Genomic DNA, 25,731 nt, shown 5'->3' with positions numbered 1-25,731 from the left:
GACAACACTCATGTAAAGTGCAAGCAGCCTGTCTAAAAACTGATGAAATGTGCTTAGTTACACCCCCGCAGCAGACAGTGACAGTGATGGTAGTTTAGGTAGATGAGTTGCAGCTCTATGTGTCTCAGTGCTGTGACAGACTGTGTGTGTCCGCCCACAATGCTGCTGACTGGAAGCACATGACCAGGCGTGTTTACACCTGCAGTGACAGCAACACACACAGCGCTAACCTCCGCTGTGGCACTGACAGGGAAGTCCACAACCTAAACCGAGACGACAAGTAGCGTTAACGTGAGAGGTTACCGTTTACCGGACGCTCGCTGGGAGTCGGTAAGTTAGTCTTATTAGCGAGGCTGTGTTTTATATGTAATCAGTGATGTGTGAATGCTAGCTGCTCTTCCGTAGCAGCCGCAGCTAGGTTAGCATGCTAATGTTTTTCAGTAGGTTACTTGGCTAACACTGCAAGGTGTGTTTGTCTTTTAATGTCCTCATTTCGTAGCTTTGTTAACGTTAAAATTTACTGTACGAGTTAGCTAGCTGCTTCGTGTCCATCTGTAGTTGGTGGTAAATGCGACATAAGTGGTTTGAACAGGTGAGTCACTGTATCTAAAGCGAAGAAACCTGAAGTGACACATGTTAAAATATTTCAGCCTTCATACAAACAGTCCTCTGTAGCTCTTAGTTGGAGACAGTAATGTTGTCTCATGCGCTGCTTTGGCTGGTTGTCTGTCACGGAGGTTATAATGTCAGCTGTAAGCCATCATCACCTGGCCTGACAGTCATGTGAATGTTTGTCAAGGTTGTTTTTCAGAAAGCTCCTGTGCTTTGAAGTTACAAGCAAGTCAGATGACTTTAGTTAGATATATACAAATAGTTCTTTAGTTAGATATATATAGAAATTGTTGTTTCTGGCTTGGGAAAATTCACATTTTAAGTGAGGAAAAATCATGTGTGCCATATTTAGAGCCGACCGATATATCAGTCTGCTGTTATCAGCCAATATCAGCTTATCTGTATATATGTCGGTCCAATATACACCAATATTTTGTAATTTTTTAAAGTTATTCCCAGTGAAGTTTACTGTTTTAGTGCAATGATATCATTTTGGATCATAAAGTTGATTGTTAAACTGTCTGTAAAATATCCTGTCTCCATCACATATCTTTGTCACAAGTGATACAGAATACTGGCCAATATATCAATATCTGAATTTTTTTTACTCCCTAATATCGGTATCGGTATCAGCTCCAAAAATCCAGTATCGGTCAGGCTCTAGCCATATTATAGGCACACATACACAATAAACAAAATATTTTCAATGAAAATAAGCACATGTCAGTCTGTGAAACCTTGACTTTACTGCTAATGCATTTTATATTAATATTCACTTTATATCCTCATTATACTCTGTTCCTTAGCTGCAGACAGCCTCCTCTGCCCATCTGTCCCCCAGGAGGGAAGCTCCGTCCTCAGCCACAGGCTCCAGGAAACCAACCCTCTTTCTGTCCACCATGGATGAGACAGATGTGGAACGTAAGCTCTTCTCTGTTTCTCTTTCTGCTTGTCTGTCAGCTATTTCTTTGCTCTACTGGACACAGCAGAAATCCAGTATTCCCCATTGTGTTCTAAAATTTCTTCAGGCTCTTACTCTGCTCAGATCATGTTTCAGACAGCAGTAGTTTTCTCAAATTACTTCCACAATCTGTGTTTATTCTGTTACTCTACATCAAATATTTGTTTATATGACTTTCTACTTTTTAAACTTTCTCTATCCTGTTGTGTTAATAATCTAGAGGTGACCCTGGCACTACTAGATGCAGCCACTGATAAAGATGCTGAGGTCCAGGAGCAGGTCAGGAAGTCTATGTTGACCCTGGGAAAACAGCAGCCAGACCGAGTGTTAGCCATGTGTCAGGACTACCTGCTGAAACATCCTAAGGTAAAACACCTCGATTATTGTAAACACCTGCCAGATTAGCATGACCACATGTATATGGTAATACTGTTATAACTTACTATAACATACAAGTGCTTAATTGCTGTGACTGTACTGTGTGATCATATTGTACACATTTAGAGTGAAAGCTGCAGGGGAAGTTCTGCATGCTTCTCATTTCTGATAAGGGGAAACACCGCCCTTTTAAACAGGCTTGCAGCAAACATTATGAACTGTTACCTACAGTATATGATTAACATGGTCAATGGTTTTATTACAGATCTTTCTTGACTCCTGTAACTCCAGCTAACAATAGTCTGCTGCTAATCTGTTAAACCCGGTCACACTTAAAAGGCCTCTCAGAGCCCCTAGCATGTGGTTTGCCAGCATTGTTAGAAACAGCAACAGCATTCCAGCTAAGCCATTCTTTCTAGAGGTTTCACTCAAGTTTAAGATGTAAACACTGCAATAAGTAGTTGTATGTGTCACAGAGACAAACTGAGTGTTAGTCTGGGGTTGTCAGATTTCACAAATGGCAGTCAAGCAGTCTTTTCTCCCCTGCAGACATTCAGTCACTCAGAACTGTATATACTGGGACATGATACAGATAGTTGTATCAAACCTTTGAGCAGGGCTACTTTATGACAATATTGTATCTGTAAAATATTTCTTAATTCCAGAAGATTTACTATATCACTATTGATATATAAATAACAAATATCACCCAAACCTAAAATCCAGTACCTTGACTGATCTAAATATCAGTCCACCTACAAGACTGCAAAGCAATAAGTCATGTAGCTTGAGGTTTAAAGGCAAATTTTGTGGTTTGTTTTCGACTTTGTAGCACATTCTGTCCTTAGAAATGTCGCCAGGAAACCATGAATCAGCTTGATGCTGCAACATCTTTTCATACAGTCACAGCCCTCAAGTTTGTGACAATCAGTTGATGAATCGTTACACTGAGGAAACGTTTTGGGAAACATCAGTGACATAATACATATATGTCCTTTTACCGTACTGTATTTTACTATAACTATATGCCTTTGTGAAGGACTATTGCAAACATATTACTTGGTATTTGCAGCTGTTTGATACAGATAAATAAATGCTGTGTTCCAATTTTGTTTTGGTTTTATATTTTAAATATGCTCTTTACTCTTATTCCTGTCTTCCTTCTCTTGTTGCCTCTTTTCTTCTCCTCCTCTAGTTGGTAGTCAGTCACAGGGTTGTGATTCTTCAGACTATTGAGCTAATTGTTGGCTCCAGAATAGAGGCGATCAGTTACCCGAGGATAAAGAGCATCATCTCCCTGGCCTCAGATGAGATGACACGATCAAAGGTAGAATATGTCAAATGTTGAATGTCAAATTTTCTGTGTCTTGCAGAGAGCAGATGAGCTTTGGACAAGATGACAAAGTACATGATTATCTACTAGTATTTGTGAAATTTACACAGTCTCTTCCTTACATCCATTTTTACTGCTGTCTCTGTCTTCCTGGCTCACTCAGGAAGTCATCCCCGATTGGCAGCAGGCGGCCAGTAATATTTTGGTTGCTGTGGGTAACAAGCACATCAATGACATCATGGAGGAGATATTGAGCAAGTTTCAGCCAGGTGTCTTACCTCACTTCTTTGTGGTCCAAACACTAGCCAACCTCTCTGATTCCAATGGTAAGAAAGCTATTACACACACAAACCAACTGGAGGAACACACACACACACACACACCAGAAAATCAGGACTTTGGCTGACAGGGCAGGTATTCACAGGTGACATGTTAAGACATTGTTGAGAAACACATGAACCTGTTAAACCTGTCCAAAAACAGCGTTTGGAAGCAAAACATTAAGCATAACACCAGAATACGTGTCTTTAGGAGCAGTCTCTTGTGGTTTTGAAATGATAATAATTAGTAGTATGTTTTACATGGATTATGTAGCAGTCACACCTGAAGAGATGTCCAGAGGCACTGAAGTGATCAGGACATTTATAATCAATTAGCACTTGGCATATAAAAAAGTTTTCTTATTCTTAAAGCATTGAGATAGAATGAACTGCAGGGTAAGACATGCAAATGAGTTTCACTGAGCAGTTTCAATTAATGATAACCACACCGAGAGTGAAGCAAGAACAGGAACTGGGAGTTAAAGAAGAATTTGCTCTGTTTCAGCCACATTTTGCCAGTGCACCATGTCTTCGTAATTAAAACTAAATATAAACTGGAGTCTCTGTTTCATGCTAAGAATGATGAGGGGCTTTCCAAACTTTCTTTTCTTCAGACTTAACACTGAAGAAAAGTAAAGTGCTACCAAGCTGTCAAACACATCTGTTTTGGATATATTGTTTGGATATACTTTGAATATAATATTAAATGATTCTGATCAGGATCAGGGCAAAAAATCCTTGCAGCATCCTTGTCATTCTCTCTCAGCAGTCTCTGAGACCTTTTTGACCAGACTACCTACTTTTGCTTTTGGATTGATGTAACATATTGTAGAGTTTTTGAGGAAGTACAAACATGTCATTAACGTCGTACTCCTCTCTTTGTTCTCTAGTTTATGGCATGGTACCTTTCCTGAATGCTATTCTGGGCACCATGTTGCCCATGCTGAGCATGGCCAAACAGGACAACATGAAGTGGGTCTTCTCCTCTGGTAAGAACCGACACTGCTCTCTGAGTTGTCAGAATTGTTGTGAGTGTATTCGCTCCTCTCCAGAAAGTCTTGAAACACAACATTCAGGTATTCACCCACAGGTTTTGGGAGAGAAGAACATTATGCAAAGAAATTTCAGTGATAAAACTTGTAAATATTTTCAGGTCCCTCTGTAACCAAAAATTATTGCAACTTCAAAATATGCAACTGTCTCCTTTCTTTTTCTTTCCTTGCCTCTCTCTTGCTGTTTTGTCATCAAATTGTCTTCTTCTCTCCTCCTCCTGTTTGCCCCTGTTTTGTTTCCCTTCCTCCAGCTCTGTGTCATTTCAGCGACAGTATCTTAGAGTACCTGGCCAACCTGGACAAGGCTCCAGATCCCACAGTCAGGAAAGACACATTCTCCAGTGAAATCTATGCTGCTTTTGACATCCTCTTCAATAACTGGTTACAAAGCAGGGAGTCTAAGGTGAGATTACAGTAGCTCAGTATTTGGGGTTGAGTTGTACATTTGACAGCAAGTGATGTGTTCAGGGAGTATTTAGTGAAACTACAGTTTGATCTGGTGTGAGGAGGGGAGATGAGGTTAGCCAACTAAAGCTTGACATTTTGAGTTTTTGTTTCAAAGATTATGCCAGTCTAAGGTGCATATTTTGCAAGTGTTAGTGTGTTATATCAGTGTGTTACTGCAGGGTAACACCAAAAAATCACTACAAAGTACAATATGATGAAGCTTTCAAGACCATGAGAAATCAACCAGAAAACCCCTGCTAGTTGACTACGAAATCATCCATAAGGGGAGCCTTAAACACTGCATCACCATACCAAACACGCCTTTATAGACACAAGGGGATTACATTAGTAGATTTATTCAAGAAAATCTGAATCCCATGTGACTCTCATTTTACAGAGAATCATGATGCACTGTGAGAACCCTTTTCTGGGGTCATTTTCTGTTCCTGAATTGACACATTGACCACATGGTTACTACTAGTGTTTTTGCCACTATTTGGATCTGTTAAAGCCTGGTAAAGCATATTTTCTATGGGATCTTAAAAATGTAGTAACCACACAAATAACTGTTTGTGTTTGTATAGGCCATGTCGACCCAGTCTAACAATTTAACCGCTGTGCCTTCCTGCTGCATTACCGAAAGCAGGGAACTTATTAGAGCTAATTATTGTTCAGTGGAATGACATTCACAGCTGTGTTCAAAAGGGCACTGAATAAGCAAACAGAGAGTTACAAACACATAAACCCCAGAAAACAAATGAACTCAGAAGGATATTCATACTGTCACAGAACATTTACTAAAATCAGTAGGATCAGTTTTGTTCTATTGTCAGTTCTTTTACCTGAAAATAAAAGTATATAACTTTAACGACATGGCTACCAAGTTGATTTGCAGTTATAAGTTGTTTTATCCATTGAATGATATCATATCTTACATAATTTTTTAAACGGCTGTTGTTCCCCTTTTTATTTCCTTCCTATTTACAGACCCATTGTTACAAATGCATGAGAGGGTGTCCCCTTATGCCTTTCATGACTGTCACCTGACATCTTGTTTTTCTGTCTCTGTTTTCCAGTTGAGGCTAACAGTAGCTGAGGCAGTGGGCTCAATGTGTCATCTGATGGCCAGTGATAAACTGGAGGAGCAGATTCCCAAACTCATCCCTGCCATCTTGTCGCTGTACAAGAAAAACAACGAGCACTATGTCATTAGCAAAGTGTGTATAGACTGTTTATTATGGATTTTGTAATGTGGATCAAATGGTACACCGTAACTCCTTCTGTCAGCTATGATGTGCCTCAGCAGTGCTTGTGGTTTAAAACAGGTTTCCCATAACGGTGTGTGTAACATGGCACTAGTAATTGCGACACCACACTTTTTTTTTTTCCTCTGCCTTCACTCAGAGTCTGTGCCAAGTGCTTGATGCTTCTGTCAACATGGGCAGCAGAGTGCTGGAGACACAACTGGACAGTCTACTCTTTGCACTGCATCAACAGGTACACATTACAAAAATAAATACATACTAAAGTCAATTCTGCAGCTTTAACCTTGAGTGAACCAGATGCTTTTGTTAGCTTTTCCCTAACGGATGACAGAGCTCATAAAAAGAGGGAACTAGGTAGCAATTCTTGTAGCAATTTCACTCCTCCCATATTCACAGATATACATCCAGGTATTGTTGACCAGACATTTAGCAGTTTTCACAGCTACTGAATTCAGGAGACACAATGTGACAAACATTTTAAATGGATAATAAACTTGCAAAAGAAGTTCTAACTTTCAGCTATTTCCTTGATTAACTATTTTGGCATCATGGAAACCCACAATTTGTTATTTAACAAACTTATGTGAATAGGGTAATCATTTTGATGTGTTGTTGCAAAAGACGGAATTCAGAGTTTTTTTTGTTTGTCTTTTTTACATCGCAGTAAACTGGTTTTCCTCAGCGTGCAATGAATAAGATTATCAAAAAAGTTCCATTAAGGTATAAAATATTGTTGTGGCAGCAAAAAGTTTTCGCTGTCACTTTTTTTTCAAGTCAGAACTTTGGTAAAAAAAAAAAAAAACACATTGGGCGTGCCCGGTAACAGACCTTGAGCAAACCGCAAGCACAAAAGACTTACTGTTGTACCTGGATTTGTCTGGTCTGATAACTGACAGTTTCTGGTTAAACAGTCTGTTTAGCAATTTCTATCACAAGACTACGTTGTTTTCACACCGCACCAACTGTAATCCAGTCCTTGTGTCTCAGTCTCCCTGTTTAGTGACAGAACGATTCATCAAAGTGGAACCAAAAATCTGTGGCTAAATGGTGGGCACACTGGACTGAATTCCTTTTGCGTCTTATATTCACATTATGCTGCTTTCTTTCACAATATGTGTCAAATGACTGTAAGAGAGTCACTGTAGTCAGATGTTTTCGTAACCTTGTGACTCAGCTGACACTTGGTACGATGCCTTGACTGTTGCTACATTTTAGTACAGTGACTTTGCAAATTATCTGTGTGTATGGTGGGACTGCTTAATGGGGACGGAGAGTATCATTTCACCAGGATGTTAAAGCACCTTTTACAACAGTTACAGTTATCATTCCTATCCTAATCTTAGACCACATCTCCTAACTACATTTGTAGACACAAAATATGTGCGGAAGTGAAACTGACTGAAGTTCAGAAAGTCCAAATTAGCTGCTTGAAAGCGCAAATTGAATTTGAAAGGAGGCTTTAAAAAATGTGAAATTCTCAGTTCCTATTTTCAGCTTAGAAATTTACCCCAAGTAGGAGACTGTGATTGTACTTTAAACTTTTCAGGTGTGACTAAGTGCTATAAAAAGAGCACACGTGATCAGCCACTCCCGTGGGAAACCAAATAATGCAAACTATTTTTACTATGTATACAACTATTTTCTTCATTATTATTACTATTATTATTCCTACTATAAGCAAGAGTGTGTTACAGTGAGCCAGTTAAGCTGAATTTGATTGTCTTTATTTTCCCACGTAACTCACATCATGACATATCATGATATTTGCTGTCTGAGAGCAGTGTAACATTTCCTTTGTCTCCCCCAGGTGTCTGCCCCCGTTGACTACAGTAACCCTCCTACTATCAAGAACCACAATGAGGTCCTGCGCTGCTTCAGCCTGTTAGGTACTAAAGCTCTTCAGCTGCTGGTCGTGTTTATGTGTAATTATTGACTGCTGCTACTACATTAGATTATGCTAAACACTAATATGAGGTCTGTGGTGAACAAGTGTGGTAAAAAATGAACATGGTCCAACAGCATCAGGCCTTTCTATCTGCTTTAGTTCTATGGAGTCACAAGAACAGTAATAAGATCATCCAATAGTGTGTCAGACTCAATGTCCCCCAAGAGATAATCACATTAACCGTGATGGTCCATCTACTTCTCTCCCCTTCTCTCTGGTCTTGTTTGTGTTTCCTGTGTTTTGTCCTTGTTTTGGTATTTCTTTAACAATAAATGCATTTCACATTTTAACGTCCTTCTTTCAACTTCTCCTCTTCTCTTTCCAGCCAACTCTTTCCCAGACCGGTTGGTAATGTTTGTCATACAGAAGTTGGAAAATAGTAATGAGCGGAACAGGATGGGCTCCCTGGCTGTGCTACGTCACCTTATCAACTCCACCAGTAAGGAAATACAGTCAGACACGAGTATTACATACACAGTCCCCAACTCATACACACTGAGCTTAGAGGGGCAGTTAAAAGTATATCAAAGTAATAATTTAAATGCGACCACACTCATGCAGAGTATATAATCCATAATCCTCCTTTATCTATCTGTTTATTTGTGTGTGTTAATGTGTGTGTGTGTGTGTGTTGCAGCTTCCACGATGGAGAGCAAGAAATTGCTGATTGTGGCCAGCATCAGGCAACCAATGGCTGACCACAGCAACAAGGTAACACACGTGCACACATACACAGAACTATTCAGCCAGTTTAGTTTTCCTGAAGAAGTCACATTGGCAGTTAAAACTCTGTCTGACTCTGTTTCCCAGGTGAAGAAGCGTGTGATCCAGGTGATCAGCGCCATGGCTCATCATGGCTATCTGGAGTTAGAGGGAGGGGAGTTACTGGTTCGATTCATAGTTCAACACTGTGCCTTACATGACACATATCAGGTACGACTGCAATGTCATTTATTTTATAAGCTTTGCTAAGATGTTAAATTGATTTGTGTGGAAGTTGTTGTTAAATTTCAATAATTTATTTTTCTTGTATGGGTAGCTTGTGTGATTATTTGTGTAAAGAGGTGTAGCTTTACTTTCTGAATCTTCCAGAGAAAGTTACACACACCATTATGGGAAACCTGTTTTTGAGAATGTTTGTTAAAAGAAAGTTAATAAAACTCAAACAGGTAAAGGGAACAATTATAAACAAACAAGCACATGCACACATGTATACTAAATATACATGAGTTCAGTGGTAATAAGTTATCAGTGCAACAGATGATGTAGAGCAAAGGTGTTAAATATCTGCAAATCTAAAACCTTTTGTAACACTCAGAAGTGAAGAAGTTAAAACATAGCTTGCTGATATAGTGGCTATTTGTTCAAACTTTTCAACATTCAATATCGATCATTTTGCATTGCAGAGGAAGAGATTAAGGGAAGTAAAGTAAAATATTTATTCCCATTTGTTCATGTATCTGTGTGACTCCAGCGTGGACAGAAGCCCACAGATCCAGAGGAGGTGACCAACGAGGCACTGAGGTCAATGTGTGACAACGCCCTTCATCTCCTCACCACCACCGTCGGAAGACTAGCTGATGTACGTATGGTATCTATCCATCCGTCTGATCTGTTTATCTGTTGGTGACTGATTCATCTACGTTCCCAGAATATTTTAACTGCTGATGTTGTTGCAGATTTTAGTTTTGCTGCAGTTGAGCTTTGTAACCAAGTAGTTGAGGTTAAATTTATATCAGTTAACAGCAGTTTTTTTCCATTGTCAGGGTGAGATAGATGAGCATTGCTCAGAAACTTAATATACTGAATGTATTTTGTCGTTTGTAGGTGCTATGGCCAAAGCTGCTGTACTATCTGACCCCTTCACAGTACAGCAATGCCACCACTCCTCTGTGTAAGAGTCTGATAGTGCTGGGCAACAAGAAGAAAGAAAACAAGGAGCCCAGCTTCAACATAGACTTTACACAGGAAGGTAGGTGGAAAATTTACTGACCAGGTACATCTATCAGACATGAATGAGAGGCATGAATTATGGAAAATGAAGCTTTACAAATGAATTTTTGCGCATTGAAAATTCATCCTGTTCTGTATAATTGAATCCAAGCTAAATGTGTGTTATCTCTCCCCTCCAGTCAATCTAGCGTCTCCTCAAACACTAATGATCAGACTGCTGGTAAGTACAGCCAACAGTATAACACACTACAGTAGTGTCTGATGTTGATTACTGTCAATTAATTAATGCAACCTCAATGTTTAATCCTTTATCATGCCCAATAACCCTTATCAGTTGTCAAGTCTAATTTTCATTTTAATATTTCAGTTACAGTCTTTCATTATTTATCATGAATATTATTAGTATTATTATATTGATTTTTAAAAGCTGCTCTCGTCATATATCCAGTATGGAGGGATGAAAGGAATAATAAAATAATCCTAGTCAAATGGTTCAGTTGTACTGTTGTTTTTCAGTTCCTGTTTTTAAGTAGAAGTATTATTATACAAACATTAACATACAATTTAAAAGCAGCTCATTTAAATTGAGGTACATAAAGTCAAAGCAAGTAGTCATCTGTAACATGCCTGATGGGTTTGTGTTAATCTACATGTGTTTGTGTTGGTGTTTGCATTGCTGTGTTCCAGGTGAATGCAGCGTTTCCGTTCAATAGCAGAGGTCATGGAGCTCCATCTCTGTCTCTCCTGCAAATCCTCAGTATCAACATTCACCCAAATACAGAGATACTCTGGGAGAAAGAGATACCTCCTCTGTTGACAATACTAGAGGGTATGGAGATATAATCTCTTCTATGTATTTAGTGTATCTGTGTATAGTAAAGGTACAGGAGAAGGTGATACTTCCACCGCTGTCACTACTTAAAAGTGAATCGCTGCTCTACTTGACTTCATTTGGGCATCTGTAGGATGCAGTTTAGTTTGTTGTATTTTCATCAGCCTTTCTTTAGCCTAAGCCATGATTACTATTATTCATTACAGCTGAAAATTAAAAATAACGTTTGCTATTTAACCATCCGAAATTACTTGTTTTGGATGGGAGTTTACAGTTGGAGGACAAGAGTTCTTGTTCCTTTTCATCATTCATGCACAGTATCTGTTTTCTCCTCCATACTGAAGTCTGACTGTGTGCTGCATTTTCCAGAGTCAACAGCAGAGAGTCTAGATAAGAAGCACTGGGATGAAAAGCTGCTGAAGGTGTGTTTTTCTATATGAAAATATCATCTCATTCATGTTATAATGTGTAGTTAGAACAGTCACCCCGAAAGCCATCAACATTTAAAATTTAGATCTCACATTCTAAACAGGCTAAAGCAGTATTTAGTGTTATTTGATTATTTCTAGACTTCTCCATTCATCCATTTTCCTTTTATTAAAACATGACTGATAATCCCCATTCTTTTAGTATTAATGGTCCATAATGAGCAGCAGTAGACTGAATGATGTTCAGAACTATTATTTGGCTATTTATGTAGATTAAGACTGAGAGATTATGCTGTTTGGCTATTTGGATTCAGGAATATTTAATTCTGACTTAATTTGCTGAAATGTCATTGTAATATGATAAAATTTTCTCCAGCTCTTGTCTAAAACCCTGGCTGCTATTGATGATGACAAGTGGGTGTGTCAGTTGGCAGCTGAAGAGACAAGATATCTCTCCACATATAACAACGCTTTAGAGGAGAAGGTAAGTGCTTTCAAGAGCTTCACTTTACCCACAAATCATAGCAGTGTGTGCGCATGGAGGTGAGACAAGTATAGCTGCTACTAATCTAGTATTTTTTCCCACTTACCATATTGTTGCAGTCCAGTAGGCAAACTAATCAAAAATGAAATGAATGGCAGTTTGTTGTTTGTTAACTTGCCAAGACCCCACAGCAAACCTAATTTAGAGCTTCATGCAAGTCATAATCGAGCTCAAAAGCTGACAGTGTAGATCAGTGGTCCTCATCCTTTTTGGTTCATGACCCCTTTAAACACAGCCATGCCTCCTCATGACCCAGCTGCCACAAGTTTGTACGTGGAGAGGTGAACACCCCTTTCTACAGTATAGTATAGTATGTATAGACACATTAAATTATCTTACAACCCAATGAGGGGACCCAACCTGTAGGAAGAGGACCAAAATCAGTACATACTACAGTATAGTGCCTATGTGAAAACATAATGTGTTGTTATACATGACAAGATTCTAATCTATATTTTTTCTTCCCTTTTGTAGAGTTTCCTGTATCAGTGTATAGGAATGACTCTCCAGCAGTGTTTCAATAAGGAGCTGGTTAAAAAACAGCTGCAGGAAATCCTCCTCACAGCACGACATAATGACGCTATTGAAAGAGAGGTACAGTCTGTCTAAATCATAGATGGCTTACGGTGATTTCTTTGGTGTTGTGGTTTTGAAATAACCTGAAACCTTCTGTCACTGATTTGTTTGGGGATATCTAGACAGGGTTGAGGTCTAACGTTTGGTTTCTGTCCTCTGTATTTATCAGGGAGTTGCAATGGGCATCGGGCTGTGTGCAAACAGCCACTTAGAGGGAACTCTGACCAAGCTGGATGAGTTTGGCAAATCTGATGCTTTCAAGAAGTCACCAAGCATCTTCAACCTGCTCAAAGTACAAGAAACCGTTATGATATATCTCAAATGAAAATTGATTCAATAACATTGCATGGTTTCTTTATATTGGTTTGTATTACTGTTAATATACGGTAAAAAGAGCTTGTCTGTCTCTGTCTCTCCTTTCTTTCCTCAGGAACGTAATGATGTTGAGGTCGAGAAGGTGAAAAGCACATTAATCTTGTGTTACGGTCAAGTGGCTCTGAATGCACCTCCAGAAAAGATACTGACCCGCATTGATCAGGACATCCTTCGCTGCATCAGTAAACACTTCAATACGAAGGTAATGTGAATACCATGGTAACATGGGGATTACAGGGGATACTTGTTGAAGAAGGGACTTTTGGGCAGAGAATGTACAAACAATGATATTGATGATAATAAGAAATTAAGAGTTACAGTCTCTAGACTACAGGAGCCCATCATTTAAGATAGTCAGCCAAATAGGGGCCTGCATCTGGACACAAGATCTACTCAAAAGTGTAATCTGATTTTCGTTATTGTATGATTATTATAAATCTAAAAATATACAAATTTATATGAACATGTTGCATTACTACCTGTGTGAATTGTCTGACCCGCTGATCATTCATTTTTGTATAATATAACAGGAATTTAATGAAAAATTACAGTCTAACTGTCACGAGACATTTCTTGGTTCACGCAGGATATTGTTTTAGACATAAGAACTTAATCTTGCAGATTACGGGGCTGTATTTGTGCTCATGACTTTATCGCCTCTATTTCATACAGGTTCTGGGGATTAAAGTAGAGACTAAGGTATCGTCACAGGAATTCAGGGGCTCTTTTTGTTTGTTCTTTTATCCTTCCTCTATCTTGTCATGCTCTCTCTTCTTGTATTTCTCCCTCTGTGGCTCACACACATGGTGATATCATCTCTAAAATCTTCACTGAAAGTCTACAACTCAAGAAAAACACAGCTTGATAAAATAAAGTAACTACATAGTCTTCATGCTTATACCCAGGCATATCTTTTTAAAGTTACATTTCACAATGAGAGCATCAGATTTTACTGTTAATGCCTTTTGAAGACGCTCATGAATGAACCACCATTAACAGATGACTTGTTTCTGAAATTCTTTGGTTGTGCTCACTGTAATAAGTAAAAATGCTTTACCTCAGTGAAATGTAGCTTTAAAGTGATACACCATCAAAAATCTTTTGAGTATCAACACTCACTCCTGGTGGGCTTGAAAGGAGGATATTTAAAAGTTTGTAATTTCCTTCTTGATAGAGAAGATCTGCTAAACAGTTCTGACCAGTTTTCCACAAAAAAGCTGTAAAGCATTCCTGAAGGGTAATTGACTTCTCTGCTGTCCACACGTATGTGCTTAGTCTGAACTGTCCCAACAGTCAAAGTACAGAAAAGTACAGCAAAATCTTACAGTATAATCCATGAGTTCAAGCTGACCTCAGCTGCTTTTCTCCATCAATGAGAAAACTATTAACTTTTTACAGTCACCTTTTTAGCCTTTGGAGTTGAGTATTTGATACTCTAATATAGATTTGGAGTGGAGTATCACCGCTCAGTTTAACCCACTAATCTGATGTAAAAACAATTAAAACCTTTCATTTGAAGTGCTTCAAGTTTTGAAGTTTTTTAAAATATCTTTTGAATGATCCACCTCACTTGCTAGTCATATGATGCTGCTAAGTGATAACGAACAGAAAGGCATCACTTACAGTATGTCACTTTTTAAATGGGGTTGAAAAGCAAGTAGTGCTAACTTGCTACTACATTCTTGGATCTTGGATAAAGCAGTTTCACACCAATCCTGCATTATTATGCTGTTTTTAAGTTGTCAACATTAAGATTTTCTATTATATAAGTGAAATTACTACTTCACACATACAAATCCATATCCATATGATTCTGCACATTTATTAATGGTGGATTGCTCTCTAAATGCTCACCAGCGACTCACAGTGTGAAAAGGCTTTTATAATTTCTTGCTAAATCCTAACAGCTCTTCCGTCACTTCTTAGACCTGCAGGTGGTTTGCTGTTGAACCAATCTCCTCTAATCAACTCGGACTTCTGATCTCTTGATTTCTCTCCATCCATAGGCATGGGGGATCAATCTACAAATGCACTATTAGATTGATTTGATTGATTGATGGACTGAGTGGACTTGATTTTTATATTGCTGAAGTGATTTTTGGATTGTTTTTGCTTATACTAAGCTAGTAGTAGAGTTGTGTCTGCTAAAGGCCTTGCTGTTTGCATTCCTGACAATTTGGAAAATGCAGTTATCCAATTTTCTTCATATTTTGACATTAATTTTTGTATCTTCGTATGTCCTCGTTTTCTCTGTTGTGTGTCTTGTACGTGTTTTGCATCTCTGTATTTGTCTACCTGCATTTGTGTGTGTGTGTTACCCCATTTCAGGACCTGACTATGAAACTGAGTTTGATTCAGAGTGTCGGGCTCATTGCCAGAGCCATCAGTGAGTGTGTGAAGAAACAAGGCTACATCTTCTCTCGCAAACAGGAGCTCATCACTGTCATGCTGGTGAGTAGTCCTTCATTTCAGTTTGCTAAAACAAGTCATAAATGTGTAATTGGTGATATATCAACAGTTATTTTCTGATTTCTTCCCTTGTCAGGATTTTATAAAGGCAGAAGCAGCTGATGCACTGCGGACTCCAGTACGCCATCTCGTGATGAGCACCTGTGCCAATTTAATGTATCCTTCACTTAAAAAAATAATGAGACCCTCAGTGTACTTCTAAGACTTTCAGATTTGTCATTTATTCATGGAGTCAGCAGTTGACATTTTGACCCCTGGAAGAAATACTAATATTCTGTCATGTAAATGGAAAGTGTTTTACATGTATTTACTTTTCCTTTGGTCAAACATTTGGGTTAAAAATTTTCAAGTCATCACAAACATGTGAATTAAAATGAAATAAACTGACAATGTTTATTGCACATGATCAGTAAAAAATAATTTGTATGGTATCCCTATATTCTTCCATTGAGATTCTGTCATTTGCCAGTGTTTTACCTTTGACTATTAGTGCTTCAGGCCTCTGGATCCTGCGCTGAGTGAGAATGAGAGTTTTGACTTGCTGAAGGTGTGTGTGAACAGCGTGTTCTCTCTGCCATCTGAGACACACACTCCAGAGAAAACTAAAGAAGACGAGATACTGGACCCAGAGCAGAGAAAGGTGAAATAAAGCAGACAGAGATGTGTGCACACATACAATACACAGATCTGCTGGACATTGTCCTGTGCAACCACTAATCATAACACCACAACTAGATACCAAAACTTGTCCTTCAGTAACCGTTAGCAACAGCAGAATCGTACAACTCACTATTGATGTTTCTTCTTGTGTAGAAAGACACACAAACGTTTGAAACATGTATACTTTATAAAACATTGTGTGCACTTTGATGCTATCAAACTAACATATCCTGGGGAATCTGTACAGGTTTTGTACAAAGACACGTTGGCTGCACTGCAGGAGCTGCTGAAGAGTGTACTGGCCAGGGATCCAACACCTGATGGCCTGCAGAGTGTCTTCAAGGTGAGGCCTGTTGTCTTAGTTTAATTAACTGTTTAGTTTTAAGTGCCAGTAATATTTGTGTCATAGCACTATTCTGTTGTTTTTTAATTGTACTTAGAAACTGATTACTTGTTGATTTAAATCGTGGCAGCCGTTGTCACTTGGTGTGGTTACACTACATTCCTGAACAATAGTAACAAATGTGCCACCAGAAATGCCTCACTTCCTTCAAGCCTCAACAACTTTCACCTCTGATGCTAATAGTCCTTCAAAGGACCAATTTTATACCAATTAAATACTTGAATATTAATTTATTGTTTGGCTTATATAAAAGAATAATTAGAATCTGTGAACTGCCATACATCAAGAAGTCACTTTCCCCTGTGTATTATATAGTAACTGTGTTGTCTGACATCATGTGTATTTTTGTCCTGTGCAGCACATTGAGTCGTGGTTGAGCTCAGGTCAGGACCATGAGAGAGAGAGAGCTGTCACAGCCACCGCTCACATGCTGGCCTACTACCTGGATAACCTGACCGTTAAGGTACAGAGACACACAAACACACACAAATATTGTGGACAATACAGATTTTTAATTACACATGCATGCATCCAGGAAACCCTCACCATCTATCATTGCTTTACACAGTAAAGATGTCCCTCACAAAGCTGATGTCCTCTCTGACTTTTGTTGTGTGCATGTGTGTCAAGAACATAGTGACCTTCCACAACCTTGGAGCCCTGCTGGGTCGACTGTCTCCACGCTGTTCTGACCCTCACCCTGCTGTACGCACTGCTGCTATCGACTGTCTATATTCACTGCTTTACATACAGCTACGATATGAAGGTACAGAGACACAGAGCCCATACCAGGTCACTTTGTTTAGGAGAGAACGTCATTTCATTGTCTGAATTTTCATGTGCCATCACACTGTACATCTAATTTCTAATCATTTATAAATATTTCCCTCAAAACTTGGATAGTTCATGTTGAACCTAAACTCTTCTTCACACTACTTCATTGTATTTTTTAAATATTTCACTGAATGTCTGTGTGTAGGTTTCGCTCTAGATTATAAGGATGAAGCTGTGGACAGTCTGTTGACCCTAAAAGACAGACTAGAAAACCCTGACCACTCAGTTCTCTACAAGACCTGCTCTGACCTCACCAAGGTACCTCAGCTGTCTTACAATTGAACTTTTTTTTTTATTTGTATTAAATCCTTTTGTTTCCTTGCAAAGTACATTATGGAAATCAGCAATAAACCTTTTTTCCCCAATTTTCTGTTATGCCTTTACTCTGCTATCCATGGTAATATGCTCATACAGTTAATGGTGCCTTATTTAATGTTGGCATCAACATAGTGGTTACAGTAACAGTCTGTGTAGTAACTGTGTCTTCTTCTGTGTGCGTTAGGTGATGAGTAAGCGTCTGCCTCAGCAGCAGCTGACAACGTTAGTGTTCATGTTGTTTGAAGGGCTGGTTGACAGTCAGTCAAACTGCTGCAGAGCTTCATCTGTCATCCTGAATACACTGCTGAAGAACAGAGGAGCTGGACTACAAGAGATGGTAATGCAAACACACGCTAACCCTCACTCTCTCACACATACACACACACACACACACACAAACTATACTCTCACTCAGCCCTTTGTTACGTCTGCTGAGGATTACCACACTGTGCTTTCTGTCTTTGCATCTTTGTATGTGTTTGTGTGTGTTTTATATGGGGATGGTATTATGGATATTGTGCATTTATGTGTTTAGGTCCCAGAGATGCTGGAGGTGCTCCATGTGCGTCTGCAGAACATCACAGAGGAGCAGGTAAGAAGCGACAGAAGTATTACAATGTTAATCATCACTATTTTTCATTTCACAGCTTTGGTTTTGACAGTTCTGGTGGCCTATGAATATATTATGCATTCTGCCATACTTTTGGTATTTTTAGCATGTTTTGAATAATTAAGTCATATAGACCTCTTTGACTTATTTTGCAATAATGATCAACTTCCTGCATAATTATATTCAACTTCATTATTATTATCTTGCAGTTGATATATAATAATGTGTGTTGTGTACTTGTGTTTAGGTGAGAGTGGCAGTGGGACAGACGGTACTAATCCTGGCTTCTCAGCATCTACAGACTGTTATTAATACACTGGTAAACCAGCCACTTCCATATGACAGGTACATACACACAAAACTTAGAAAAAAGTATATAAACTACACAAGCTCATAAAAGATTTCACCAAATAAATTTGGTTACTTTTTCTTCAGATTTTCAGTTGCTATTTTTGTCTTTGCAGGACAAAGAATTTAGAGCCAAGAGGTTTTTTTTTGCTTCTGTAATAGTTTTCTATCTGTCTGTCCAGCTGGACCAGTGAGATGTGGATGGCTTTGGGAGCAGACCCCATTGTGGCCAATCAGATAATAGAGATGGTGATGGAGAAACTTCTCATCATGGCACCCTATGTAGACAGGAAGGAGTCGATGGTCAGAGGAGGGACAACAAAGGTGGCCACTAATCAGCCACTGGCTGTAAGTCACAAACACTCACAGACATGTCACTGAATATACTGTAGCCATTAGTATTAGAAGGATGATATTCAGATATGAATACTTTTATGCAGACACACACATCACTTCTGATTATAAATAAGAAAGTAAGGCTTCTAATTATAAATTACAAGGTTTCCACAAAATTTGAAGTTTGTCATAGGATGTTCAGTTTTGTGTCCTCTGATTAGGTGCTGTCGTGCAACCTAGTCATTTTATAAAGTTACAACAAATAGAAGCTTTCTGCGGCTACCTTTGACATCATGCACAGCACCCTTCATCTGGTTTCTGCACTGGACAGTAGCAGCTTCACACCAGAAAAAAGGATGTTAACATGTCCATGTGTGTCTGTGTGTTCTTTGTTTCCAGATGACGTGTGGCCTCAAAGAGCTGTTATTAAATGGCCAAAGTCAGGAGCCGGCAGTCAGCGTGTTTCCTCAGCTCTTCTCCTGTCTCACTGTCAGACTGGGAGCCAGTGTTGGGGTCTCAGCACCGAAGGACAACAACACTAAACACACAGCCTCCGTCCATGTAGCAGGGTGGGCATATTTGTCTCTTCGTGTCTAGAAAAATATAGCTGAGCTATCTACATGAATTAGCTCTATAAATGTGTCATTTCAGGTGTAGCTGTGTGAGGTAAAACTTTGGTCTACTTTTTTTTTTTTTTTTTTTTTAATCCAGGGTAGCAGCTGATGCGCTGAGAATCTTATTGGCACGAGCCCAGTTAGATGAGGTGACGAAAAGACTGGATGAGGATAACGCCTGGGATGCAATGAAGGAACCAAGTACACACATTACTGGAGTTACACTACTAGCAAGGTACAGACACACTAAGGTGGCTGCGTGCAGTTTGGAAATGAAATAAGTGGAAAAAACAGGATCAGGAACTAAATACTTTATGTGATGCGCAGTCCTGTACATATCTCAAGGGTCCAAAAACGTTTGCTGTGCTTTTTGCTCAATACTTGTTTTAGTTGTTTTGATGATTAAAAATGTTCTCTTTCTCATAACATAAGACTTAATTAATCATAATTTAATCCACTCAGTATACATAGTATGTCTAAATGTGAGTATATTTCTCTTGTCTTCAGGGCGATGGCTAAACATGCTGGTCCCAGGTTGCCTGCCATTGTAGAGTGTCTGTGTCCATCCTTAAACAACATCTATGAATGTCAGAGAATCACCGTCACTACTTTCTTCTCTGAGGTGATACACCATGAAATGTTGCATCATGTTTTTTAGTTTTTCTGTGTTTGAGTGAAGTAAAGTAAACATTAGATTTATTTTCTTTGCTTGCTATCATTTCTACATTACTAATAGTTATTCCATACCACTTACCAATTGTTTACATAGTCTATGGACAGACAGATGGAGAACATGATCTCTCTCTTTCTGTCTCTTTTTCTGAGTCCAGCTGTTAAACCATCATGTGGTGACAGAGTTGATGTTGATCGACGTATTAATGAACAACATGATGGAGAGAATATCAGATCCTTGCTGCACTGTCCGCATGTTGGCTGTGCGGGGGCTGGGCAACATCGCTGTGGGATCACCTGAGAAGGTATTCACACACTCTACGCTACCATATTCACACTAACTGTTAGATCACTGACATCTGACATTTTTATGGGATCCTTGGGACACACCTTTCATCCCTTTCTCTTCCTCCCTCTCGCTTCCTGCCCCCCGCTAGGTGAATAAATACGCCAAGGAGCTGCTGGCAGCCATGAGTTCAGGCATGGAGGAGAAAGACGACCCGGGTAAGATGACCACAAAGTTATTTGTCATGTTAGAAAAGGCAAAGTTATAGTAATATGTAATATGGCTCACCTAATTTATTGCATTATTGCATATTTTTAAGGCTTATAGTCCACTGCTTTTGAGTTTCACTTTCCTTGATCCCATCCATCATGTTTATTCTACTTCAGCCACTCACTCTGGATAGGTCATCATTGATAGAAATACAGTTCTTTTTTTTATTTATGGCCTCGTGTCTTCCTGCAGGTAAACTGATTACTCTTGAGGCCATGTCAGGTCTGTCTAAAGTTCTCCTCCATCTGGACAAGAAGAATGTCCACTTACTTGTGGTTTATATCTTCATGAAGATTAAACCTTTCTTGGAGAGTGTAAGTTTCATTTTATCTTTCAAGATTTTATATGATGACATATACCACATTATAACTAATAATCATAATTATCAGAATTTGGGTGCAGTGCTGGAGTTGTTGAACCTGGTGAAGTTGCTTCCCACACATACAGACACATGTAACACTAATAGTATCTACTGGCTCTGTCTTCATCCAGGACAATGACGAGATCCGCTGTGCTTCCATCCATCTAATGGGAAACCTGTCCAAGTTTGGCTCAGGAGAGGCGGTGTTCAAAGACCAGATTCACAATGTTCTGGTCAGCCTGCTGTTACACCTGGTTGACCCAAACCCACAGGTGGTCAAGGTAAGAAATCTGCACTCACACACAGAAGCTTTCACAACTGCTTATTTTGTCTTATTGTGGATAAATCTTAGACTTGCAGGGCAAATTTCTACTTTGTTTCTTACGAATATGGATTGTGTTTTTGTGTTTGTCCAGGCGTGTAAGTATGCAATGCGTGTGTGTGCTCCTGTGGTGGGATCAGAGCAGATCACAACCATGTTTCAGAACCACCTCCATGAGGACAAGAGCTTGCACTACGGAGAGTTCATCAATGACCTCACCAAGTACCTGGTGAGATAAACACAAGTTTGGCTTACAGAGAATAAAATGCATTTGGATTGTTCTTTGTTAAATCAGTTTGATTTTGATTCCTGCAGGTTTTTTGATTATATGGAAATCTGGACAGAATATCTAGATAAATTGTAAAGATTTGGTCACATCTGGGATTAAACGTAAAGATTATTTGCAAAATCAGATAAGATCATATTGTTAAACTATTCAGGAGACAATGTTTATACTTACTTCATGTTCAGTGCTTGTTTTGTGGTTTTAGATCCAGGACTTTCCAGGCATGCTGAACTTCTACCACATCTCAGTCATCCAGTTCTTCAAGAGTAACTGGTCTGAGGTTAGAGCAGGAGCTGCCATGTTTATAGGTACGACTTCAACCCTCTGTAAACTTGCTTCATATTGTAAACATCTGTGCCAAAACATTCTGGGGTAAAGTTATAAGTTTAAAATGCATTTATTAATTTTAAAATATTGTGCTCACGATGTTAGGAAATCAGCAGCAACTTATGTATAAATTTGTCCACAATCATCCAGCCCTGTTAGTACACTATACAAATGAAGCTGAAGCAATTGAACTCAAGTTGATGTATGGCATAGAAACTGTGTTCTTGTTATATGATGTGACCTGATCATAATGTGTGTGTTATCAGGGTTTCTGCTGGGAAACCTTCCAGAGGAGCATTTCTCCCACCTCAACATGGGCACCATCACTAAAGGTGATGCACTGCACAGCCTTCACACCTTCATTTCCTTCAAAAATTAAAAACAAATATTCTGTTTGTCCTCTGGTGTTGACTGTGTTTTGTGTGTCTCCATCCTCAGGTCTAGTGATGCTGCTGCAAGATCCAGATCCTGTGGTGAGAGTGAAGGCCGCTGAGGCCATGGGACACTTCCACTGACACAAACAAAGATCCACATCCACACAAGAGTGTTTCCTTTGAAGTTAATGACAAGTGCTATGTCACCACTACAAAAAAAAAAAACATGAAAAAACTATGTTTATATTTTGGCCCACAGTTAAAAACATTCAGAGCCCAGTGTTAAATTTGCAGTCATTATAACAGTATTTAAATGACACAAAACTGCAACCTTTATTAAATAAAAGAGGGACCAAAGTGTGGAGCTGGAAGCCAAACTGTTGCATCTATGTGACAGAATCATACAAATGATAATACACATACATATAAATATATATATATATATATATATACACACACATAAATGCACATATACTTAACCGTTAGCAGCTTTATTTAGCTTATTTTGACACTTGGCTATGGTACTTGAAAGGAAGTGTTAATTCTTAAAAAATTATTTAGTGACCAAAGACTGTGTTGCTTTATACAGACTGAAGTTGTGTGTAGTGTTTACCAGAGACAAACTGTATGTCTAATTGCTTCTGTCAGTTGAAACATACCACACATCAAAGGATAAAAACACACTTAAGTAAATATGTTTTTAGAATAAATATAGTTTCTTCAAATATTATTTATGTGCAAATAATAAGAGTGATGCACATTACAGACAGTACATGACAGAACTGTGACATGACTCTGGCTGGTTGCTTAAGTGTGAGAGTGTGTAGTTATACCAGCATTTCGTGATAATGTTTGTGGATGTTTAGTTTTAGTTTCAGAAGAGCTCAATTTTAGAGATAGTTTTAGTGTCCTGAAGATCTCCCTATAATCAACCTGGTATCCATCAGTCAGGACTGAGCTCAATCGCTACCCTCCATGAGAATCCATCAAAATATTTTTAGATCAGTTAGATGTGTGGCACTACAAAAAAGAAAAGTGAATGTGAAGTCTGTAATAGAAATAACTGCTAAAATGCAAAATGCACAAGAACTACAGAAGACTTAAATTTCCTTTAAGGTTTTATAGTTGTAAGTTAAGGTTGTAATTAAAAGAAAACAGGGTGGTTACAGTCTCAAAGTTGTCTCCAGTAGTCCAGATCATCTCACTGACTTTGTCAAATCAGCCAGCAATAACCTGTAAAATAACCAGTTAGTGATTGTTTTCACAACCAATCTCTAACAGCAGGAATCACTTATTATCCTTCTTATTCAAGTCCTGCTGTTGAAGCTGTAGCTAACATGTGAACTGGCTGATTCAGAGCAGAAGTAAGAAACTTTAACCATCTACAGTAGGTTTTTAACATATCTGTGCCAAGCTCACCTCCATTTCTAAGCCATAATGAAATTCTTTATAAATCACTGCCGCCACTAAAACTGAATAACCACAATGGCCCCTTTCTGGTGTGACATGATCATCTCTTTAGTGCACTTCACTCAGTTGTTTCGACCGCTGTCGGTTTAGTTTGCACACACTTTATGATTCAGTTTCACATTATGTTCCAAGAGTGCTCGGCCATGTGCTGTATGAACATTAATTACCACAAGAAAGTTTCCTGACATCCTGTGGCAGCCATCATTGATGTACCAACTAAATGACAATTCAATTGTATCATTTTAATATAGAAATCTTTATTTATTCACATCTTGCATTGCTATGAAACCCATAATTCTGAGAGAAGTGGACCTTTACTTATGTTTGTCTTGTTAGTCTTTTTTTTTTGTTTGTTTTGTTTTACATCAGTTACAGCAGGTTAAAACTCGCCTAACTCTTTTTATTAAATCCTGATTCTGAACCAGCCAGTTCTAGCCAGTCAAACCATTACTTATCAGTGTTGCTAGATAAAACAGAGCAGTTGACCAGATAATACAGTTAGTGCCAAATGTTAATTCATGACATGTATTATAACAGTACTATAGAGCTACTTTTAATATTCTTCTCTCTCACACTTTGAATGCACTTAATGTTGTTTCCGTTGATTCCGTTGGTGGAGTTTGTGCAGAGGCGTTTCTGGTACAGTTGCAGCTTTGGAGGTGTCTTACTTTCATATAAATATACTCTGTGTGTGTGTGTGTGTGTGTGTGTGTGTGTGTGTGTGTGTGTCGTCAGGATGACGACATGTAACTTGACTTTTATGTCTCCAAATTTATTCACTCGAATACCAACAAGGAGGGATGTAAAATGATCCGTTAGGTGTCTCCTTGTGAGCGTTTGAATTCATTTGGTGACAAAATAGAGAATCAGATGAAAGCAATACATTGTTTGTTCTAAAGATTATGATTATGTGTATGTCTAACTTCAATATTTCTGTTGCACTTTTAAGCTCTGCAATGCAGTCCCTGATTTAAGAACTGAAAGGCAAACTAGGTGCTGAACCTGTTTAGCTCTTTTGCATCCTCATTTTAATTTCCTTCATGAGACACAAGTCACATGTGTAGAACAAGTTTGTAGTTATGCCCTCATGTAACTGAAAACAGCTCCTCACTGCAGCCTGTGAGTCACATTAGTATTAAGCAGTTTGTTCAGTCCTGTTTGCAACAACCATTCGTTTTACTGCAAAATGCTAACAGTTTTAACAGTCCTACATAGTTATCTCAGGTGTGACAGAAAGGCAAATCTTTCACCACAATATGACAAGGTCTTGGTGGGAAGAAAAAAAAAATAGCAAAACTAACATTTATAGTGTAAATTTATTATTAGTTCAATATAAAAGGCTGCTCCTGGATCTGTATTTATTTAGATGTTCTACAAACAGGGACTCATGGCTTCTGGCACTTTCTAACACTGTGGTTTGGTTTAGGGTGAATTGTAAATGGTAATTAGCAATGATCTCTGTTCATCTGCTGAATTTTAAAAGCTGTTGTAACTTTATAATGTTGATATTATTTTTCATGTCATCCACCTGTTTTTAACATGTTGAAGGTTGTTAAATATATGTCCCAGTGTGTATGACACATGAAGGTACAGCTATTTCAGACGGTTCGATGTGTGAATGTGTTGAAGAGTGAATGTGTGCATGTCACTTTTCATGTTACTGGACCAGAGTGTGGATGATGGCAATCAGTGTATTTAAAATGAAGAAATAAAGAGATACATGAAAACATAAATGGTGATTTTTGATTTC

At 38.6% G+C, this 25,731-nt stretch overlaps 1 protein-coding gene across 3 annotated transcripts; it reads left to right on the top strand.

Annotated features, from left to right (window-relative positions):
* The first annotated feature begins 174 nt into the window (after positions 1–174).
* On the top strand, positions 175–25,714 carry mroh1 (maestro heat-like repeat family member 1). 3 transcript variants are annotated; one of them, XR_010930451.1, is made up of 46 exons: positions 175–330; positions 1,419–1,533; positions 1,794–1,939; positions 3,147–3,278; positions 3,448–3,610; positions 4,495–4,593; positions 4,908–5,059; positions 6,180–6,320; positions 6,508–6,600; positions 8,176–8,254; positions 8,639–8,752; positions 8,951–9,024; positions 9,124–9,246; positions 9,788–9,895; positions 10,141–10,285; positions 10,446–10,486; positions 10,954–11,095; positions 11,468–11,520; positions 11,903–12,010; positions 12,545–12,664; positions 12,816–12,938; positions 13,077–13,223; positions 13,694–13,720; positions 15,350–15,472; positions 15,567–15,646; positions 15,989–16,130; positions 16,398–16,493; positions 16,912–17,016; positions 17,184–17,319; positions 17,533–17,645; positions 17,890–18,042; positions 18,241–18,297; positions 18,563–18,660; positions 18,846–19,011; positions 19,399–19,568; positions 19,711–19,848; positions 20,121–20,235; positions 20,444–20,590; positions 20,723–20,789; positions 21,034–21,155; positions 21,334–21,483; positions 21,619–21,753; positions 22,016–22,118; positions 22,404–22,469; positions 22,576–24,126; positions 24,289–25,714. XR_010930451.1 is itself a non-coding variant. In XM_067602224.1 (45 exons), the coding sequence occupies exons 2-45, from the start codon at positions 1,512–1,514 to the stop codon at positions 22,650–22,652; spliced, it is 4,911 nt and encodes a 1,636-aa protein (XP_067458325.1). In that variant the 5' UTR covers positions 175–330; positions 1,419–1,511; the 3' UTR covers positions 22,653–25,714. The 3 variants fall into 3 exon arrangements, 2 of the variants coding, with proteins under 2 accessions (XP_067458325.1, XP_067458327.1); XM_067602224.1 differs by having other exon boundaries at positions 22,576–25,714; XM_067602226.1 differs by lacking the exon at positions 13,694–13,720 and having other exon boundaries at positions 22,576–25,714.
* The last annotated feature ends 17 nt before the right edge of the window (positions 25,715–25,731 follow it).

Source organism: Thunnus thynnus, chromosome 10 (assembly GCF_963924715.1).
Source record: "Thunnus thynnus chromosome 10, fThuThy2.1, whole genome shotgun sequence".
NCBI classification, from domain to species: domain Eukaryota; kingdom Metazoa; phylum Chordata; class Actinopteri; order Scombriformes; family Scombridae; genus Thunnus; species Thunnus thynnus.
Note: the sequence above shows the minus strand (reverse complement) of the source record. Positions and strands in the feature narration are given on the sequence as shown.

Bases quoted from the DNA above. Each gene is read 5' to 3' on its own strand.
- mroh1 (XM_067602224.1), top strand. From the start codon at position 1,512: ATGGATGAGACAGATGTGGAAC. The intron at 1,534-1,793 runs GTAAGCTCTTCT...TTAATAATCTAG, and splicing joins GGATGAGACAGATGTGGAAC to AGGTGACCCTGGCACTACTA. The intron at 15,647-15,988 runs GTATCCTTCACT...TTAGTGCTTCAG, and splicing joins AGCACCTGTGCCAATTTAAT to GCCTCTGGATCCTGCGCTGA.